The sequence below is a fragment of the Anolis carolinensis genome, chromosome 4, assembly GCF_035594765.1.
Source record: "Anolis carolinensis isolate JA03-04 chromosome 4, rAnoCar3.1.pri, whole genome shotgun sequence".
In the NCBI taxonomy this organism is placed as follows: domain Eukaryota; kingdom Metazoa; phylum Chordata; class Lepidosauria; order Squamata; family Dactyloidae; genus Anolis; species Anolis carolinensis.
In genome coordinates this window covers 135,086,656-135,108,275 of record NC_085844.1, presented here as the reverse complement: position 1 = coordinate 135,108,275, position 21,620 = coordinate 135,086,656, and the positions used below count along the sequence as shown (strand labels likewise).

Sequence of the window (21,620 nt, the reverse complement as noted above, 5' to 3'; positions counted from 1 at the left end):
ACTCTGATGAAACCAAAAGATCCACCTTGGACTACAATACTGAGAACTGATCACATAGATTCTTGTTTGTGGTGGTGATCTTAAAATTGTTCCAGTAGTGAACTGATGTGAGATGTATCTTGGGATCTGGAAGTCACCTGAGAGGAGTTTAAGGGTTCTTCCACACAGCCATATAACCCAGAATATCAAGGCATAAAATCCCACAATATCAACTTTGAACTGGGTTATCTGAGTCCACACTGCCATATATTCCAGTTCAAAGCAGAAAATGTGGGATTTTATCCAGCTGTGTGGAAGGGGCCTAAGTTGTGGTTGAGAAGAGCTGGGTTGGGCTATTGAACATACTGAATTTTAGTTGCCAAAGAACAATAGGATTCCTGAAAATGGAATAAAAGACTAACCAATATGGAGACTAATTGGCTAGCTAGAACAGTGTTTCTCAGAATGTACTCCTCCAGATGTTTTGGACGTCGGCTTCCAGAAATCCTAGCCAACTTACCAGCTGTTAGAAATTGTGGGAGCTGAAGTCCAAAACACATGGATGGGCACAGTTTGGGAAACTTGGATAGAGGAAGGATTCATAAGTAAATCTTCCCTGAAGCCTACCTGGGAAGTATGTAGGTGCTCCCTTGGTTGTGACTTTAGATAATCTTCCTTCAAAGGACATCCCATTCTCCCTTTCTCAACTTGTGCTGTGCAATGTGGATTCTGGTGTAGTTACATCCTGCTGTGGGTTGCAAAATTTAGGTAGGTGGATTCTGTCACGGCTTTTGGGATGGCAATTTGGATTCTGGCCTGGATCCCTGATGACACAGGGAAAGCAAGATCTGCATGCCTGTTCTTCTACTTTGGGAATCCTATCAAGTATCTTAATGGACAGGGCCACCTAGATGTCCTGCCTACTGCCTTACCCTCAGGTGGAAAAGAGAATCATAGAATCATAGAATCATAGAATAGTAGAGTTGGAAGAGACCTCATGGGCCATCCAGTCCAACCCCCTGCTAAGAAGCAGGAAATCGCATTCAAAGCACCCCCGACAGATGGCCATCCAGCCTCTGCTTAAAAGCCTCCAAAGAAGGAGCCTCCACCACAGTCCGGGGGAGAGAGTTCCACTGCCGAACAGCCCTCACAGTGAGGAAGTTCTTCCTGATGTTCAGGTGGAATCTCCTTTCCTGTAGTTTGAAGCCATTGTTCCGTGTCCTGGTCTGCAGGGCAGCAGAAAACAAGCTTGCTCCCTCTTCCCTATGACTTCCCCTCACATATTTGTACATGGCTATCATGTCTCCTCTCAGCCTTCTCTTCTGCAGGCTAAACATGCCCAGTTCTTTAAGCCTCTCCTCATAGGGCTTGTTCTCCAGACCCTTAATCATTTTAGTCGCCCTCCTCTGGATGCTTTCCAGCTTGTCAACATCTCCCTTCAACTGCGGTGCCCAAAATTGGACACAGTATTCCAGGTGTGGTCTGATCAAGGCAGAATAGAGGGGGAGCATGACTTCCCTGGATCTAGACGCTATACCCCTATTGATGCAGGCCAGAATCCCGTTGGCTTTTTTAGCTGCCGCATCACATTGTTGGCTCATGTTTAACTTGTTGTCCACGAGGACTCCAAGGTCTTTTTCGCACACACTGCTGTCAAGCCAGGCGTCCCCCATTCTGTATCTTTGATTTCCATTTTTTCTGCCGAAGTGAAGTATCTTGCATTTGTCCCTGTTGAACTTCATTTTGTTAGTTTCGGCCCATCTCTCTAGTCTGACAAGATCGTTTTGAATTCTGCTCCTGTCTTCTGGAGTGTTAGCTATCCCTCCCAGTTTTGTGTCGTCTGCAAACCTGATGATCGTGCCTTCTAACCCTTCGTCTAAGTCGTTAATAAAGATGTTGAACAGAACCGGGCCCAGAAGTCCCAAACACCTGGAGACTAAAGTTTGTGAAGCACTGGCTGTAATCTGTATACTTGTGGTCACTAGCCAACATTGTCTGATGTGTGTAAATATGATACTTCCATGTAAGTCTTCATGTTGATTGTTAGGCTACAATATGATTTCTTGACAAATATGCATCTTAGCAATCAAATCACCTTCAATGAACAATGTCATATGTAGAGGAGAAAAACTTACACCAGTTGCGCAGTAGGTCTTGAAAAACCATGCCAACTAGTTTGATCCCAGGATATAAGACATTAATACTTTCTAATAAAACACAACTTTTCACCCATTACGTAAGGGGGCGGGGAGAAAATGTTCACTCCTAACACAGAACCTTACTCTGAAACAGACATGACACTGTCATGACTTCATAAACATTCTTTGGGTGTGTGTGTATAACAACACTTAAGGATTAGGAGACAGCTTTACTTATTTCACATGTATTGCTCCCCATTGGCTGCAATTGCACAACCATATTTGCAGGTTCACATTATGATAGGTTATGCCTAGTAAATATCTAAGAGGACAACACTGGTGCTTCTTTCTTTGGAAAAGATTAAGGCTAGTGTTGAAAGCAACTTTGATGTTTGAATAAAACAAGAAGGGTAACATTCTTTTCTACTATTGCTATCTAACAAAGTGATAACACTTGTCAGATAGCCCTACATGATAGTAAGCAATACGTTGATTTAGCATAGGCATATATGCATCTTCCTCCCAATCTTTCTAATTTAGTGGTATAGTGCAATGATGGACTTAACTGGCTCATTAATTTTTCTTGGTTTAATTTTCTTTGCAAAAAAAGGTGTGAAGAAGATTGGGAAGATACCATCATTTTAATCCTACAAGATGCAGAGTGTTCACATAGTATGCATCAGCTTCTATTGTGCAGATCTTTGGCTTCATCAATAGAATGTTATTAAAGAATATGAATTAATTGCCTGTCCCTTTTTCATCATTTTAACCTGATTAGTAAGAGGAGATAGAAAAGATGCACAGTCCTTTGTGAGAAGGCTGGATCTCTCCATAGGAAAACCACCCTAGATGGAAAAACCTAGAGAAGAGAAGCAATAGCAGGAGCTGGGAGAAGAGAGATAGAGGAAGGCAACAGGGTTATTAATGGTCGAAAAGGGAAGTTAGAAAAAGAAGGTAAGTAAAGTAGAAGCAAAAAAGGAGGATTGTACCAGAGAGCAACATAAAGGTCTATCCAACATAAATAACAGGAGAAAAAACACATCAGGAATAAAAAAAACATAGTTATAAGATATATATGCAAGTCAGCCCGAGGAAAGTACCATAAATAGTCAGGCTCAGACAGAGGAGGGAATAGCTATGTAGAAATGATTAGAAGAACCTGGGAGATAAATTGAGTGGAGAGGATAGATGTATATTTAGTCAGATGGATACAGAGCTGGACCAGAAGGAAGACTGAAGAGGCTTAGGAGCACATTTCAATTCAATGCAGGTATTTTAATCTATTAATATTGAAAGTCCTGGTAAATTTTAAAAATTAGTTTTCAAGAACAACTAAAATAGTTTCTGATAATAGGCTAACAGATAAAGGAAGCTGGAAGGACTGTTGACCCAGATGTCTTCGATTTCTGTTCAAAGCATTTGCCTAGAAATATCTGTGGACAACACTGCTGGTAAAATGGATATTCCACTTTGACTACAGTGGCAAAAAAGTAAAAAAGGAATTGCTATAGAGAAAATGCTCACAAAAGATTTACAAAAATGCATTATATGCATTTTGATACACTTCTTTCCACAAGTGGTGAAATTTAATTTAATTTTGGGAGATGTAATGTTGTGAAATAAGATTTCATTTTTGAAAATATTGAAAACTATGTTTCTGCAGTTTTGTGAAGAGCCTCTGGGTGTCACTGTTCACCAGTAAGGAAGAAAAATATATCTGCCCAATGGTATATAGCTGTTCTCTTGTATATACTTTAACTGAAAAAAGAGGCAGGCTGATAGAACAAAAAGGCAATGCATTTTATGTAGACATTTCAATTGAATACCATATCTTTCTAGCAAGAGACAGGGTAATTCACCCAGCTGTTCAAGAATGGAGAACACTCTGAGGTTGTGGAACTGCAGAAAAGGAATCCTGCAATGCCTTATTGTCATGGGGTTTTCTTGGAAGGCAATTTCTGGGCAGATCCACTATTCCATTCCAGAAGAGATGCACAAAGGCTCCTTTGTGGGGAATATTGCAAAGGACCTAGGAGTGGATGAAAAACAGCTTTCAAACCATGGACTCCGCATCATTTCCAATGTAGGTAAAATTCATTATTTTGCTTTAAATGCCAACAATGGCCACTTGCAAACTTCTGAGAGAATTGACAGAGAGGAAATTTGTGGAAGGGCAGAGAAGTGCATCTTAAAGTTTCAAGTTCTTAATGAAAATAAACTAAAGCTATATGGAATAGAAGTGGAAATTATAGATATAAATGATAATGCTCCACAGTTCCCTGTGGGGGAACAGGAGGTGGAGATAAGTGAGATGTCTGCGTCTGGATTCAGAGTCCCTCTGATGGAAGCTCATGATCTAGATTTAGGGATAAATTCTATACAGGGCTACCAACTCACAGGAAGTGGCCATTTTTTCTTGGATGTTCAAATGGGAGAAAATGGTATACAGCATCCTGCACTGCTATTGAAAGAACCTTTGGACAGGGAGGAACAGTCAGTTTATGATTTAATCCTCACAGCTACTGATGGAGGTGATCCATTCAGGTCTGGGACAGCACAAATCAAAGTTAGAGTTCTGGATGCAAATGACAACGCACCTATTTTCAATCAACCCATCTATGAAGTGACGGTCAAGGAGAATATTCCTAAAGGATCTACTGTAGCTACTGTAAGCGCCACAGATCTAGATGAAGGGCTGAATGGAGAAGTGAAATACTCCCTCAGGAAAGTAACACAATTTCATTCCCCACAATTTCTCCTTAATTCAACAACAGGTGAAATTACTCTCACAGGCAGTCTGGATTATGAGATATCATCTCTACATGAATTTGAAGTAGAAGCCAAAGATGGAGGAGGGTTGAGTGACAGATCAAAAGTTATTATTACTATTACTGATCTGAATGATAATGCACCTGAACTGATAGTTAACTATTTCACTAGTTCTATATCTGAAAGTTCACCAGCTGGAACTGTTATTGCCATTTTAAATGTTCAAGATCAGGATTCTGGTGTCAATGGAGAGGTCACCTGCTCAGTGCCCAATAACCTCCCTTTCAGGCTCGAGAGATCTGTTGATGACTTTTACAGTTTGGTGACAGCTGGCACACTTGACAGGGAACATATGCCAACATTCAATATCACCATCACAGGTACAGATAACGGAATTCTTCCTCTTTCTACAACAACAGTCATTGCACTACAAGTTTTAGATACAAATGACAACCCACCAGTCTTTGAAAAGACAGATTATACCTTTTACTTAGTTGAGAACAACCACAGAGGTTCCCTGATCTTTTCCTTACGAGCAAATGATCCAGACTGGGAAGAGAATGCCAGAATAACTTATTCAATCATTGAAGAACAAACAGGCAATTTCCCTCTCTCTTCCTACCTTTCTATTAACTCGGAGACTGGAGCTGTCTATGCTTTGAACTCCTTTAATTATGAAGAGATCCAAGAAATTCGATTCCTGGTCAAGGCTCAGGATGGGGGCTCCCCACCACTCAGCTCCAATGTCTCAGTGACCCTCTTCATCTTGGACCAGAATGACAATGCTCCAGAAATCCTCTATCCCTCCCCTCCCACCGATGGCTCCACTGGGATAGAGCTGGCCCCTCGTTCCTCTGAGCCAGGTTACTTGATCACTAAAGTGGTGGCAGTGGATGCGGATTCTGGCCAGAATGCCTGGCTCTCCTACCACTTGACCAAGGCCACAGAGCCAGGGCTCTTCACTCTGGGACTCCACACTGGAGAGATCAGGACATCCCGGTTCCTACTAGAAAAAGATGCCTTCAAACAAAGTCTGGTGGTTTTGGTGAAGGACAATGGGCAGCCCCCTCTGTCTGCTTCTGTCACTGTCACTGTGGTTCTGGCTGACAATATTCCAGACACATTGATTGATTTGAGCAACATCTCTGTTCCTGTAGACCACACATCAGACCTAACTTTCTACCTTGTGGTTGCAGTGGCCTTTGTCTCTTGCTTGTTCTTGACCTTCCTCCTTGTTTTATTGGCCATCAAGTTGTACAGATGGAGAAAATCCCAGCTCTGTGGGAATGGAGGTGTGAATTTCAGTGGAGTTCCAGTTTCACAGTTTGTGGGGATTGATGGAGTCCGGGCCTTTCTCCAGTCTTATTGTCATGAGGTTTCTTTGACTTCAGGCTCTCGGAAAAGCCAGATTTTTTTCCCAATTGGAAGCTGCACAAATACCTTGACACCACAGCAAGCTCCCAATAAACCAGATCCTTTATTAATAACAGATGAGCCAAATAACTTTCAGGAAGATGGAGCTGTTAGTCAGGTGAGCACATACATTTTCATTTTATTTTAATGTTAATAAAATAGTATCATTCTATAGCATTCTGCTTTATAATGGTTACAGTTTCTTTTTTGTTACTTTCTAATTCTTCTTCATCTCCCTCCGTGTTATTGGACACAAAACCTTCATAGATGGTTTGACTTGGGGACCAACAAATTTCACTGTTATCCCATTTTCACAGTTTGACTGAGTCTGTGTTGCAATTTTGTAATTTAGGACTAATCAACAGAATTAAGCAATCCGCAACTGTTAGATAAAGGATTTGTAAAAAGGACCTTGTTTTCTTTCTTGTTGCCAAGAAATCTATAGAATATTCTCCTGCAAAATCTTTCTGGAGAAAAATTCTCTCGGGCAAATGTTTTGATGAAGGACATGGGAAATATTCCTTTTCAGCCATGGTCACTGGAGTGATGGATACAACATTCTAGATGTAATAATTAATTTCGGCAGCATCTCAGCCCTTCAACATCACCTTCACATCTTACTTTTTATCTAGTGGTTGCTGTGGCCTTTATCACTTACTTTTGACATTGGTCTTGTCTTATTGTTCAACAGGAAATGTTCAGCTTTTAGGGTCTGGGAATGTTAACTTCGGTGGTGCTCCTATCTCCAAGTTTGTGGGGACTGATGGAGTCATTATTGCCATGAGATCTCTCTGCTCACAGACTTCAGGAAGAACTAGGATAATAATTATTTGGGTACTTTGAGCAATCAATAGTCTTGCAATGGGACGATCCTATCTTAGCTGATGAATCTGGTGAATGGTGATCCCAGAGATTTTTTAATGAATGAAAAGTTAGGTTTTTTTTTTTTGAAAAAATCTTCAATCCTTTTATTATTTTTGGAAATTGTTTCACTCTTCTTTGTTATTCTCAGTGATACGTTGACTTTTGCTGTTCTTGCACAACACATTCCCCATGTTTAGTTGATCTTGCTTTCCTTATTTTTCGTTTTGTGGGTTTGGTTATGAATGTTCTTGTATTCAATACATTCAATACATATCAGGAAATGCATAGTGGTTTATCAAGTCACTAATGTCTTCTATACCTGTACACAATTATTAGTTTGTCTACATTCAAATCAACTTCCTTTTCAGTAAACAGAACCTTGTACTTAGTTGCACAGAGACGGGACTTCTCATGTTAAATATACTTTGTTTTATTAAAAGTATGAACAAAAGCAACAAAAGTCAGGAATTTTAATAAAAACTAAAAGCAGACATTGTATAGAAAAGTATATATTCATACATTTCACTTCAATGCTTTGCCAAATTTTATCTGTGAACTACATTTTCTCAGTTTTCAGGTGCATAAATTTGCATCATACATGTCGCTTTAGGTGTTTAACAGAATAGAGAAGCCCATAGGTAGATTTCCATAGCAATGTAATTTGTGTGTATACCTAAAATCTTGTCATCTATCTCAAAGAATTCGGTCACATTTAACATTAATTACTCTTTTTTCCTTGTCACAAGAATATCAAAACTTCAAATTCAAAAGTGATGTAATGAGTAGGAGATATTTTAATTTTCTAGTTTCTTTCAGAATGTTTTTAAAGGTTGTTTTTAGAAACATATTGAGCAAAATTGTTCCCTTGTGAATCCTAAAAGTTTCTTATTTTTTTAAAATAGCACACAATAACAATAACCTGCTTTTATAAAGTTACTCTCCACAACTGACCCAGACTTCTTGCACAGTTTAGTCAAGTATGATCCCTCTGTTTGTGGTTCCCAGACTTTGTGTGGATAGTACATGAAACTGCAAAATTATTGTCAATGGGAAAAAAGATGTAGTTACCGAGAAGTGGGTGTAAGCTGTACATGAAGCCTGAAGTGAATAAATGAAACTGTGGATAAATGGAACAAAATGTATTGGTTCTGTGGATACATGGGCCATACTGTATTATTTTATTCCTGTGCAACTGAAAATCTGGAGCTAAAATGATTTATTAAGTTCATGTTTGATGGAAGATTTGAAGGATTCCCTGATTTGCAGTTCTATTTTATTTTATTCTCATTCTGTTTACCGTCAAACCATGCTATTGCCTTAAAAATTACACATATGAGTTTCACTCCCATTGCTCATAAAATCATAGAGTGGGAAGAGAGCATAAGAGCCATCCAGTCCAACCCCTGGGCATGCAGGGACGCACAATCAAAACACCCCTAACAGATGGGCATGTAGTTATAGTAATGATACAACAACAAGATGACTTCATAACATGTGTAGATTGATGGTGCATGCTCTAGTTTGTTCTGTCCCAACAGTTTGCATCAACTCCCTTCAGGAAGCCACCAACATTATTCTAAAAAGGTGAATGGTGTCAAGGATTTGCAAAAAAGAGTTGTATATTTATTAACCATGTTAACATTTATTAATTCAAAAAATTGTATTGCCCTGTTAATTTAATATCTCACTAGTTTACAGTTTGACATTAGATAACAAATTGAACACTAATCATAGATATCCAGGGTAAAGGACTCTTTGACTTCTTTGATAAACAGAGACTATTGCTCCTGATTAGCATTTGCAATCTAAGAAGCTGTGTCTTTTGGAGATAAAGAAAGAATAAAGGTAATAGATAATTTTTGTCTTTCCTTTCTGGAAAAAAAATCTCATTTTTTAAAACAATGTGCCAGTATTGCCTGAAATAAATTAAAGAAAGACAGTTAACATTTACTCAAGCAATTGTACCTTAATAAATACTCATTGAGGCTTCTACAGTTTTGAGTTGAGCCTCTGGGTGTCACTGTTCACCAATAAGGAAGAAAATTGCAAGGACCGGCATTCTAGAATCGGATGTTATACTCAAAATCAAGACAAGACGGTCTGAAAAAGCAGTGAGAGTGAGGCAGTGATAAGTTCTATATAGAAACAAATTGGCTATGATGCTTTTCAAATTAGAAACAAGATCAATAGATAGGACATACTAGGAACCAGCAAGAAATAAGAGAGGAGCTTTTGAACTGAGACTGCTGTCATTTACCCTACATCAAAATAATGGCAGAAACTCAGAAGCCATGGAATTGCAAAAGAAGAACCTTGCAATGCTTTATCATCATGATGTCTCTTTGGAAGGCAGTTTCTGGGCAGATCCACTATTCTATTCCTGAAGAAATGCCAAAAGGCTCCTTTGTGGGGAATATTGTGAAGGACCTAGGGATGGATGGAAAACAACTTTCAGACCATGGACTCCGCATTGTTGCTAGTAAAGGTACGATTCAGTATTTTGCTATGAATATCAATAGTGGGCACTTACAAATTTCTAAGCGAATAGATAGAGAGGAGATCTGTGGAGAAGAAGAGAAATGCATGATAAAGTTGCAGGTTCTTCTTGAAAGTAAATTAAAACTTTATGTTGTTGAAGTGGAAATCAAAGACATAAATGACAATGCTCCTCAATTTCTGTCAGAAGAATGGAAGATTGAGATTTTTGAGACAGCTACAATACAAGATAAATATCTTCTTCCCAAGGCTCATGATCCAGATTTGGGCATTAATTCTGTTCAGAGCTATGAACTCACAGGAAACAGTCATTTTTCTTTGGTGGTACGAAAAGGAGAAAATGTTGCTAGACAGGCTGAATTAGTGTTGGAAAAACCGCTAGATAGAGAAGAGCAATCTGTTCATGATCTAATCTTGATAGCTAGTGATGGGGGTGATCCAATGAAGTCTGGCACATTACAGATCCATGTTATTGTTCTTGATGCAAATGACAATGCACCAATTTTCAGTCAATCAATTTATGAAGTGAGTGTCAAAGAGAACATTCCCAAATGGTCGACTGTAGCTACAATAAGGGCCACTGATCTAGATGAAGGAACCAATGGAGAAATAAAATACTCTTTTGAGGATGTCACAAAGAAGTTATCAAAAATGATCATGTTAAATTCTACCACAGGAGAAATCATCATTGTAGGGAACCTTGACTATGAGAAATCATCTTTGTATGAATTTGAGGTGGAAGCTGCAGATGGAGGTGGCCTAAGAGACAGATCAAAAGTTTTGATCTTAGTTACAGACTTGAATGACAATGCACCAGAATTAACAATGACATTTGCAATTGGTTCTATTCCTGAGAACTCACCTATAGGAACAACAGTTGCCATTTTGAATGCACAAGACAAAGATTCTGGTGTGAATGGGCAGGTTACATGCTCAATTCCCAGTAACCTTCCATTTCAGCTGAAGAAAACACATGATGATTTTTACACTTTAGTGACAGAAAAAAGCCTGGACAGGGAAGAAGTGGCAGTTTACAATATTACAATTACAGCAGTTGATGAAGGAATTCCTACATTCTCTACTTCTGAGATTATTTCACTGAAGGTCTTAGACACTAATGACAACCCTCCGCTATTTGTCAAATCAACGTACACCTCTTATTTCCTAGAAAATAATCCAAGAGGAGCTTCTATCTTTTTCCTAAAGGCACATGATTTGGACTGGGAAGAGAATGCCAGAATAACCTATTCAGTCATTGAAAGTCAAATAGGAGATTCTCTCCTCTCTTCCTACCTGTCCATTAATTCGGAGACTGGAGTTGTCTATGCCTTGAACTCCTTTGATTATGAAGAGATCCAGGAGATTAAGTTCCTGATCAAGGCCGAGGATGGGGGCTCCCCACAACTCAGCTCCAATGTCTCAGTGACCCTCTTCATTCTGGATGAGAATGACAATGCTCCAGAAATCCTTTATCCCTCCCCTCCCACCGATGGCTCCACTGGGATAGAACTGGCTCCTCGTTCCTCCGAGCCAGGTTACCTGGTCACTAAAGTGGTGGCAGTGGATGCGGATTCTGGCCAGAATGCCTGGCTCTCCTACCAGCTGACCAAGGCCACAGAGCCAGGGCTCTTCACTTTGGGACTCCACACTGGAGAGATCAGGACATCCCGATTCCTTCTGGAGAAAGATGCCCTCAAGCAAAGCCTAGTGGTTTTAGTGAAAGATAATGGGCAACCCCCTCTTTCTGTTTCAACCACAGTCACAGTGGTTCTGGCCAACAATATCCCAGAAACTCTCTCCGATCTGAGCAGCATCTCAGCACCTATAGATCCCCCTTCAGATCTTACCTACTACTTGGTGGTTGCAGTGGCTTTTGTCTCCTGCTTGTTTTTGACCTTTCTCCTTGTGCTACTAGCCATCAAGTTGCATAGATGGAGAAATTCACAGCTGTCTCATTCAGGGAGTATTACATTTGGTGGTGCTCCTGTTTCCCAGTTTGTGGGGATTGATGGAGTCCGGGCCTTTCTTCAGTCTTATTGTCATGAGGTGTCTCTAACCACAGGCTCTAGGAAGAGCCAGCTTAATATTCCCAAGGCAAATCATACAAACATTTACACCCCTCAGCAAAATTCTGAAGTTGAGGATCCTATCCTATCTACTGAAGACTCAGATTTGAACAATGGGGATCTAATCATAATCCAGGTGAGCCTAAACATTCTTTCTTTACTAAAATGTTCATACTAGAATGCAATGACCATCTACATGTGTTATGGTGCTTTTCTATCTATGTGATTGTGTCCACTATTCCTTTTATTTGTCCCCGACCATCCAGTATCAAATTCCCAAGCAATTTAATACTTCTGGTACTCTCATTGCTACTGATTTTAACAATAATGCAAGTAGGCTTTATTTCAAGTTTTCTCATCCAGTGCCCTACCAATCAGCATACCAAAGTGCCAAAGGCCTATTTTATTCTCCCAGAGACTTAACAACACTAATGAGTATTTTATTTGCCTTGCACTTTTAGCTTCCTCACTTTTTGTCCTATTTTGTATTCATTTTTCCTTTCATTCTGTTCTCTGCATCATAGTATTGTTGCTATATTACCAGGTGACTATGGTACTAGGGATTCTGCTACAAGTAATGTCAAGAGTGGGACGTAGGACAATAGAGAAAATAAAAGCAAGCGGGGGGAAATAAAGTAGAGTTAACAGTAAGGAAATAAAATTGAATTGGAAAGGCAGAATAATCAACAAAATAGAAAGTATAGGGGGAAGAAGGACAGGTACAGTAAACAGGAAATGCAAGGAATTAATTTGAAAGTAAAGTAGTAATGAAATACAAGAACCACAGAGTTGGGAGTAATTATAACAACCATCTATCTCAAACTTAGGGGCCATGGTGGTTCAATGGATTAAACCCTTGTGCTGGCTGAACTGTGCAGTTCTGTGAGACAGAATGAGCTCCTGTCTGTCAGCTCTAGCTTCCCATGCAGGGACATGAGAGGATGGTAACACATCTCGGTGTCCCCTGAGCAACATCTCTATAGACAGCCAATTTTCACACCAGAAACAACTTGCATTATGTTCTCAATTCGCTTCTGACATTATTTTAAAAAATCTCAAACCTCTGCCAGGCATCAATCCACAGTGACAGCACTCCTAAAAGATGCCCATTCAACCAAGACATGAAGACCTTCAAAGACGGAGAGTCCACTGCTTCTGAGGCTGTCTGTTGAAAGCTTTTACAGGACAAAGTTCTTCCTAACTTTTAGATGGGATCTTTTTTCTTATAATTTGAATCCATTTATTTGTCTCCAGAGCAGCAGAAAACAAACTGGCTTCATTTTCTACATGATATCCCTTCGGAAATTTAAAGATAGATATTATTATTTCCTCTCAGTCTTCTCTTCCCCAACTTCCTAAGTCATTTCTCATAAAGCTTGCTATCTTGACCTTTATCTTAGTCAGTAATATTTGCTATTAATGAAAATGAAAGTGGATTTCATTTTGTTTGACTCTTCTTCTGGTTCAACCTCCTTTGGACACTCAGAACATAGTTTCTTGGCCAACATTAAAAATGGTCTTCTACCCAAAGAAAGCTGCCATACCTTTGGCTGGTATGAAATCCCTTGTGGATTTTTATATACTTTTGTTTGTGGAGACTGATAAGAAAGGAGATAGGCAGAAGCATGTTATGGCATATTTGGGAGTCTGCAATCGATGAGCATATTGGGAGTCTGCAAACTAACAGAAAACTGATAATAAACTATGTAATACTGTTAGATACATAAGCCAGAAAGTCATAGGCAACTGACACTATATTTCAATCTTGCAATAGCCCACATCTCTTTGGATAAAAATAATGCATACAACTCTAAATCTTGGTAGCCCCTAAAATAAATTTTGGTTTTATTTGTGTGCTTCACTGAAACTTTCCATTTATTTTGCTAATTTTCAGTAATTTATACAAACTTTAGAAATAAAAACAGAAAATCCAATCCATAGATGAAATCAAATAATTTTGAACAATAAAAGCCTGGTGGAAATTGAATACGGAATGACAAAATACAGATATAGTTGAAATGTAACAGAAAAGGTCTAGACACTGTTGAAACTCTAGATGAAAAGATGTGAAATATAATGTTTTATTTAAACATGCATATAAATGTTTGTGCTCCTCTGAACTAGCCTGAATGAAAAACAAATAAGCAGTTAAGCAATGCATACATTGTACTGTTAAGAGGTATCAAACATTATTAAATATATTTTTTTATGCATAGTGTAATAGCTTTACTCAGTCCTGAAGAAAGATAAGGTGGCGATTTCCAAACAAACAAGTTGGCTTTTTAGTGCAATACTATTATTATCTGTGCAGAAAATGCTGTTTTCTGTGCAAAAACATGTAAAAAAAGTATTTCAGTGAAGAACTTCTTATATAGACAGCAATTTCTCAGAAAGAAAAATTATCTTTCCATCATAAAATGTGATCATCATAATTTGACATGCAATCTGAAGTCACACATGCACACCTTAAAAGAACAGTACACATACCAAATAGTGTTTGATAATTTGATAATTGATATAGGATTTGTTCTTTAATTCTACTAGAAGAGAGGGTAAAAAACCTTTTTTAAGAAGTTCAGTATTCTAACGAAAGCAATAAATTCACTCAGGAATACAATTCTGAGAATACCTCTATTTTGGTTCTCCAGTGTGTAGGTAATCTTTCTTGAACTGTAGACTCTCAGTTAATTTGAACTCAAGCAACCAGAACTCTCAAGCAACCAGTAAACATTGAAAAAATAATACTTTATATAAAAATTAAAATAAAATCACTTTTAGCTGAAATGTAAATCTTTGTTACAATTAGTTAATGTGGTCTTTATTTGTCTCAATTTGCTTTTAATTACTGTATTTCAATACTAATATCAAGTCAATATAGAGTCAATATATGCTATATGGAATATAATACAGTATTAGTTAGGCCTAATAGTAACTCCCAAGAAATTAAAAAATACATTTACCCTTCATCCACCAATCCACATGGGTGTTGGTGAACCAAGGGTCTACTGTATTTGGCTAGCAAGTTGCTGTATAAGTTGATACATGAGATCGGGAGAGACTGAAAAAGGAGATTAAGTTGTGTCTGGGTGCAGCTAAGTTGGAATACTATGCAGCTTGGAATCTATTGGACAGCACTATTGAAAAAAAAAAGTAGATATATCACTCTCATAGTGCTTTGTGCTATGAGATTTGGTCATTTATAGATTTTATGGGGGTAGGGGAAGAGGAGACTTTACCAGTAGAAACTTGTCCTTCATTCTTGATGAATTAAGGATGCTCTTTGATGCATTCTTCCCATTATGTGGGTAGCCCCTAGCAAGAATGTGTGCATAAACCATCTCCATAGGCATTCAGTTGTAGAGTTTAATGGCATTTCTTTTCCCCTCTGCTAAGCTGATAATGTTTTACTGTAGGTAAGTCAGCAATAACTATGACTTTGTATTGGGATTTCTGAATTGGCCCTCTTATCAGCAAGATTTGAGAAAAATCAATTTTGCTTATAGAATCCAGATTTATATGCCTGCTCTTCACCCAAAACAACTGTGGCAAGTTTTGGGATGGTGATGAATGTGTGAAAAAGAAAAACAAAAAAAAATGCTGCTGGTACAATCTATCAATACTTACAAACTGTTAGAATGGATTCAGGGCAGTTTCAGAAACAGACCCATGAGTTCTCCGAGTGCCACATGGAAGATACTTTATTGTGATGGTGAAACACTATGCATTTGTTGTGAAGATACTGCAGGTACCCAGATGACAGTTCACACAAGCTGTTGTTGTGCTAATCCTAGGCAGTTCTCAATCACTGAGGAATCACATCATGGGGGGGGGGGGGGCACATAACTATGATTGCCTGTGGAGACCACTGTGAGAAGTAATGGAAATGTGAAAACAAAAAGAGTGGGAGATGAAGAATGGAAGCTTGAAATTAGAAGGTATGATGTGGTAAATGGGAGGTGGTTAACCATGAGAAGGATTGAATGGATGGATGGATGGATGGATGGGTTGATGGGAAAGAGTGGACGGGTAGGCATATCTGGTAGATTAGTAGACAAAGATTAGCATGCTGACCTACATGTATTAAATTGCTTAAATTAAAACCAATGCTTTGTTTCATATCTCAAAATGCTATTAAATATTACATATCACCCTAGTCACCATGTTTCTATCCATCAGTCTCATTTGTATTTATTAATATCTATTGCACCTTTAAGGTCTGTCTTCTGAATACAAAGAAATATTAACCCTAATAGATCAAATTCCATTTCCTTTCTAAATAAAACATTGATCAGAATTGTGATCGGTCTATTTATTGTGCAAGTAATACATTGAAGAAATAGATAACATTTACTCAAGTAATAGTATACTGTATTTAATATTCTGATGAGTCTTCCACAATTTTGAGTTGAGCCTCTGGGTGTCGCTGTTCACCAACAAGGAAGAAAATTGTAAGGACCAGCATTCTAGAATCAGATATTCAACACAGAAAAACTAAAAGACAAGGCTGGCTGAAACAGCATCGGATTAGAAGCAGCAGCGCATTTTACATAAAAACAAGCAGGCTGTGGGATACCTCAAATTATGCACGGGAGCAACAAAAGAAGAATATTAGAAAGCAATAATTCTTAAGAACAGAGGTTCTGAATTGGAACCAGGATCCTTACTGCTTAAAAATGGGAAAAAATCAGAAGCCATGGAGTTGCAAAAGAAGAATCATGCAATGCCTTATTATCATAATGTATACTTCTAAGGCAGTTTCTGGTCAAATCCACTATTCCATTCCTGAAGAGATGCAGAAAGGTTCCTTTGTGGGGAATATTGCAGAAGACCTGGGAGTGAATGGAAAACAACTTTCAGATCATGGACTTCGGATTGTTATGAGTAAAGGTATGACACAGTATTTTGCTTTGAATGTCAATAGTGGGCACTTACAAATTGTTGAGAGAATAGACAGAGAAAAAATCTGTAAAGAACTAGAAAAATGCATGCTAAAGTTACAGGTTCTTGTTGAAAATAAATTAAAACTTTATAGTGTAGAAGTGGAGATTACAGACATAAATGACAACACTCCTCAGTTTCTTTCAAAAGAATGGAAAATTGAAATTCCTGAGACAGCAACACCCACAGACCGATTTCTCCTACCCAGAGCTCAAGATCCAGATCTAGGAATAAATTCTATTCAGAATTATGAACTCACGGGCAGTAATCATTTTTCTTTGGAGGTACAAAGAGGAGAAAACGGTGCCAGACAGGCTGAATTGGTGTTGGAGAAACCTCTGGACAGGGAAGAGCAATCAGTCTATGATCTAATCCTGACAGCTACAGATGGGGGTGATTCAGTGAAGTCTGCCATGACTGAAATCCACATTGTTGTTCTCGATGTAAATGACAATGTTCCAGTTTTTAGCCACTCCGTCTATGAAGTGAATGTCAAAGAAAACATTCCCAAATGGTCTATTGTAGCTACAATCAGGGCCACTGATCTGGATGAAGGTATCAATGGAGAAATAAAATACTTTTTTGAAGATATCACAAAGAGGGTACCCCAATTGTTCCTTTTAAATTCCACAACAGGAGAAATAATCCTTGTAGGAAACCTTGACTATGAAGAATCATCCTGTCATGAATTCGAGGTGCTGGCCATAGATGGAGGTGGCCTCAGAAATAGGTCAAAAGTTTTGATCTACGTTACAGACATAAATGACAACCCACCTGAATTGGTTATGACTTTTGTAATTACTTCTGTTGCTGAAAATACACCCAAAGGAACAACGGTTGCTATTTTAAATGCACAAGACAAAGATTCAGGAGTGAATGGTCAGGTTACATGTTCAATTCCCAGCAACCTTCCATTTAAGCTGGAGAAAATGCACGATGATTTTTACACTTTAGTGACAGAAAAAAGCTTGGATAGGGAAGAAGTGGCAGTTTACAATATTACAGTTACAGCAGTTGATGAAGGGATGCCTACACTTTCTACTTTTGAAATTATCTCACTAAAGGTCTTAGACATCAATGACAATCCTCCAGCATTCATCAAATTCACTTATACCTCTTATGTCCTAGAAAATAATCCACGAGGTTCTTCCATCTTTTCCCTAAAAGCAAGTGATCCAGACTCGGAGGAGAATGCCAGAATAACTTATTCAATCCCTGAAGGTCAAATAGGAGAGTCTCTCCTTTCGGCCTATCTATCCATTAACTCTGAGACTGGGGTTGTCTATGCCTTGAACTCCTTTGATTATGAAGAGATCCAGGAGATTAAGTTCCTGGTCAAGGCCCAGGATGGGGGCTCCCCACCACTCAGCTCCAATGTCTCAGTGATCCTCTTCATCATGGATCAGAATGACAATGCTCCAGAAATCCTCTACCCTTCTCTTCCTACTGATGGTTCCACTGGGATAGAGTTGGCCCCTCGTTCCTCTGAGCCAGGTTACCTGATCACTAAGGTGGTGGCAGTGGATGCAGATTCTGGTCAGAATGCCTGGCTCTCCTACCAGCTGACCAAGGCCACGGAGCCAGGACTCTTCACTTTGGGACTCCACACCGGAGAGATTAGGACAGCCCGGTTCCTTCTGGAGAAAGATGCCCTCACACAAAGCCTAGTGGTTTTGGTGAAAGACAATGGGCAACCCGCTCTCTCCACCTCAGTCACAGTCACAGTGATTCTGGCCGATAGTATTCCAGAAACTCTCTCAGATCTGAGCAGCATCTCATCTCCTATAGATCCTCCTTCAGATCTCACCTTTTACTTGGTGGCTGCAGTAGCTTTTGTCTCCTGCTTGTTTTTGGCCTTCCTCCTTGTGTTACTGATCATCAGGCTGCACAAATGGAGAAATTCACAACTTTCTCATTCAGGAAGTATTAACTTTGGTGGTGTTCCGGTCTCACAGTTTGTCGGGATTGATGGAGTTCGATCATTTCTTCAATCTTATTGCCATGAGATTTCTTTAACCACAGACTCCAGGAAGAGTCAATTTAATATTTCCAAGGCAAATAATTCTAATAATTTGGTCCATCAGCAGAATTCTGATGTCAAAGATCATATCTTACCTAGTGAAGACTCAGATATGAACAATGGAGATCTAATCATCATTCAGGTGAGCAAGCATTTTTAATGAGTCAAATTTTCTTGGAACAATTGAGCTTATAGTCATCTTTAAAAGATTATTCAATATTTATATTTATATTTATAGGGGGAGTGTAATTTCATTTTGTTTGTGCTGAGGTTTTTTTCAAATGTGTATCAGAGTGTTTTGAGGATTAGGCTGAACCTCCAGAGACCAGAGTTTGAATTTCTGCATAGCCATGGAAACCCACTGGGTGACCTTGGGCACAACAGATTTGCCGTTAGCTCAAAAGTGATGGCCTCATTTCTGAGCTATAATGTTTTGGATTGTCTTATATTTTTGTATGACTGGAGAAGAAGAATCGTTTTTGGACAGCAAAAGCTACAGGATAAATCTGCAGTGTAAAAATATTTGAGGGAATGCAACTGACAAAAAATGTATGTTACATTACGTAATACTGACAGTGAGCTGGCACCCCGCTGGTTGTATCCTGCAACAATCCTAATCTTTTTCACACAAAAATAATATCAAATATGTAAAATGTTAATAAATCCTGATTGTTCTAAAACTAATGTTATGCACACATTCAGATTTCTGTTGTTTTTTCTAATTTTCTGGTCATTCACAACAATTTATGCAAATCAAAAACTGATAATTGGTGGATTGTCATTCTGTAAATGAGATCAGATTAAACGGAACTTCAAAAACAAGATGGGGAAATTGAATGGGGAGTGACATAAAATAAATATAATTGGAAGAAAATGGAAATGTTATAGAGAAGCTGTGGACAATGTATGGAAGTTACAAACCTGTCTCCCCTCCTCCTACCCGACAAACTATGCAACAATAACCTTACAGATCTCCACTGGCCAGACTTTCCCCACCCATGTACCTGGCGCTCCAGATAGGTCCTGAATATAATTATTTTTCATTATTTTAATACCAATGAAAATCGTCTTGATAAGAGCCATGGAATAAGAAAGGATGTTGACTTTGCCTTTTTGTATCTGAACATACACATAGCTTGTTTTGTGCATTGTCTAGGATGTATTTAAACAGTTTCTTTTGTGCACAGTGTAATTGATTTTGGTTCAAATCCTATGGGCAGATGTGATGGCTCTTTTGAGAGAGGACAAGTAAGTATTCCTTTTTGTATTGACATCTTTCTGAGTCAATATTCTCAGCAACAGGAGAGATCAGAAGTACATAAACTTCTGCAAAAAAAATGAATAGGATTCAGACAGCTATTTATGTTTTCTCACCACTGAACACAATAGGAATTAAATTAGTTATGATTTACATGTCATTTGCTTGCTGGGGAACTACATATAACCAAGTCTCAATCAAATTCAGTGCTATAGTATATTTATCTCACAAATAGTTCATCCACTTACCCATCTGCTGGTATAAATTGTATCCACATTTCATGCATCCTCCATAAAATATGGATGTAAGTACTACCTGGAGGATCTGCATGACATACCTCTATTTGGTTTCTCATTTAGGGAATCACGTTTGTATCACACAGACGATCATATGTGTGCCCTGTATATTCATTTCAGAGGAAGGACCAGCAATTACTTGTGCATGCATTGATTGTGCATATGGAGCAATCACTAGAAAACATGGTTTGAAATAGATGGGAACATGTGATGATAGATATTTAGTTTTCTAACTAAACAGTGGAATGATAGATGATAATACACAAATATAGAATAAACAAAGATATATATAATACTGAAAATTTAAAAATTGTAAACCTTTTTAAAGATATTTAAAAGGTATTTAAATACCCAACAAGATAAATACCTGAAATGAACATTTTAAAATCCATTCATTCCACAACTTTAAAACAAGAAAAAAAATCTCTACATGCTGAAGTAAACTATAATGTAAAATCACACTAAAACATCAGTTCACTATTTGGACTCAGAGTGTCACTGTTGCACAACAAAGAAGCAACCATTGCTTATAAGGCTTCTGTAGCCATATCCCACAATTAAATTACAACTGGCTAGGAAAAGAGAAGAAGAAGGAAGCTTTTTTCAAATAATCTCCAGAAAGAAAAACTCACAGTTTAAGGATCAGTTACTAAGGTCTATATTTCTACCCTTGTATGACTAAGTACTTGGAGTCTTTAACTTGAAAGGTTGGGAAACAACAGAGAGGGCAATGGCAATGGAAGTAAGATACAGAATCACGAAACTCAACATCAGGCAAGTACTGCTTTTATTCATACTCTGGTCTGTGTTCTGCTGTGTGATGTCTGAACAGATTCATTATACAATGCCAGAAGAATCAGAGAAGGACTATTTTGTAGGGAACCTTGCTAAAGGTTTAGGGTTAGAGGTCAGAGATCTGACAAAACGCAAGCTTGGGATCTCTTCTGGAAACCAGCATTTTACTCTGAATGAACAAAATGGGAATTTGTATGTGAAGAACAGGATAGACAGAGAAGAGATCTGTGGAAAATCATCAACTTGTGTCTTAAAATTAGAAGTTGTGGCACATAATCCTTTGAATATTTTCCACATAAATATTTTTATCCAGGATGTGAATGATAATGCCCCACACTTCTGGAAAGAAACTATTGACCTTAAAGTGAGTGAGTCTAATCTTCCAGGTGCTCGATTTACTTTTGGAACTGCTGAAGATGCTGACATTGGAATAAATTCTTTGCAAGGTTATAATTTGAGCTCAACTGCATATTTCCAACTAGATGTGCAAGAGACCAAAGATGGTGACAAATATGCAGAATTAATATTACAGAAACAACTAGACAGAGAAAAAGAACACACGCACTACATGGTCATCACAGCTGTGGA

At 38.4% G+C, this 21,620-nt stretch overlaps 1 protein-coding gene across 9 annotated transcripts in view; it reads left to right on the top strand.

Moving 5' to 3' along the window:
* Nucleotides 1-21,620, top strand: part of LOC100562425 (protocadherin gamma-B4) — a 378,208-nt gene that overhangs the window by 35,382 nt on the left and 321,206 nt on the right. Inside the window, exon 2 of one of the 9 annotated variants that reach the window (XM_062979494.1) lies at nt 2,728-2,859. The exons of 5 other annotated variants lie outside the window; for them this stretch is intronic. In XM_062979494.1, the coding sequence (XP_062835564.1) occupies nt 2,728-2,733 (6 nt within the window). In that variant the 3' untranslated portion in view covers nt 2,734-2,859. Of the gene's footprint in view, nt 1-2,727; nt 2,860-3,898; nt 6,418-9,300; nt 11,862-15,613; nt 18,826-21,620 lie in introns of those variants that run through there. 3 more of the 9 variants (XM_062979465.1, XM_062979467.1, XM_062979468.1) reach the window with 3 other exon arrangements.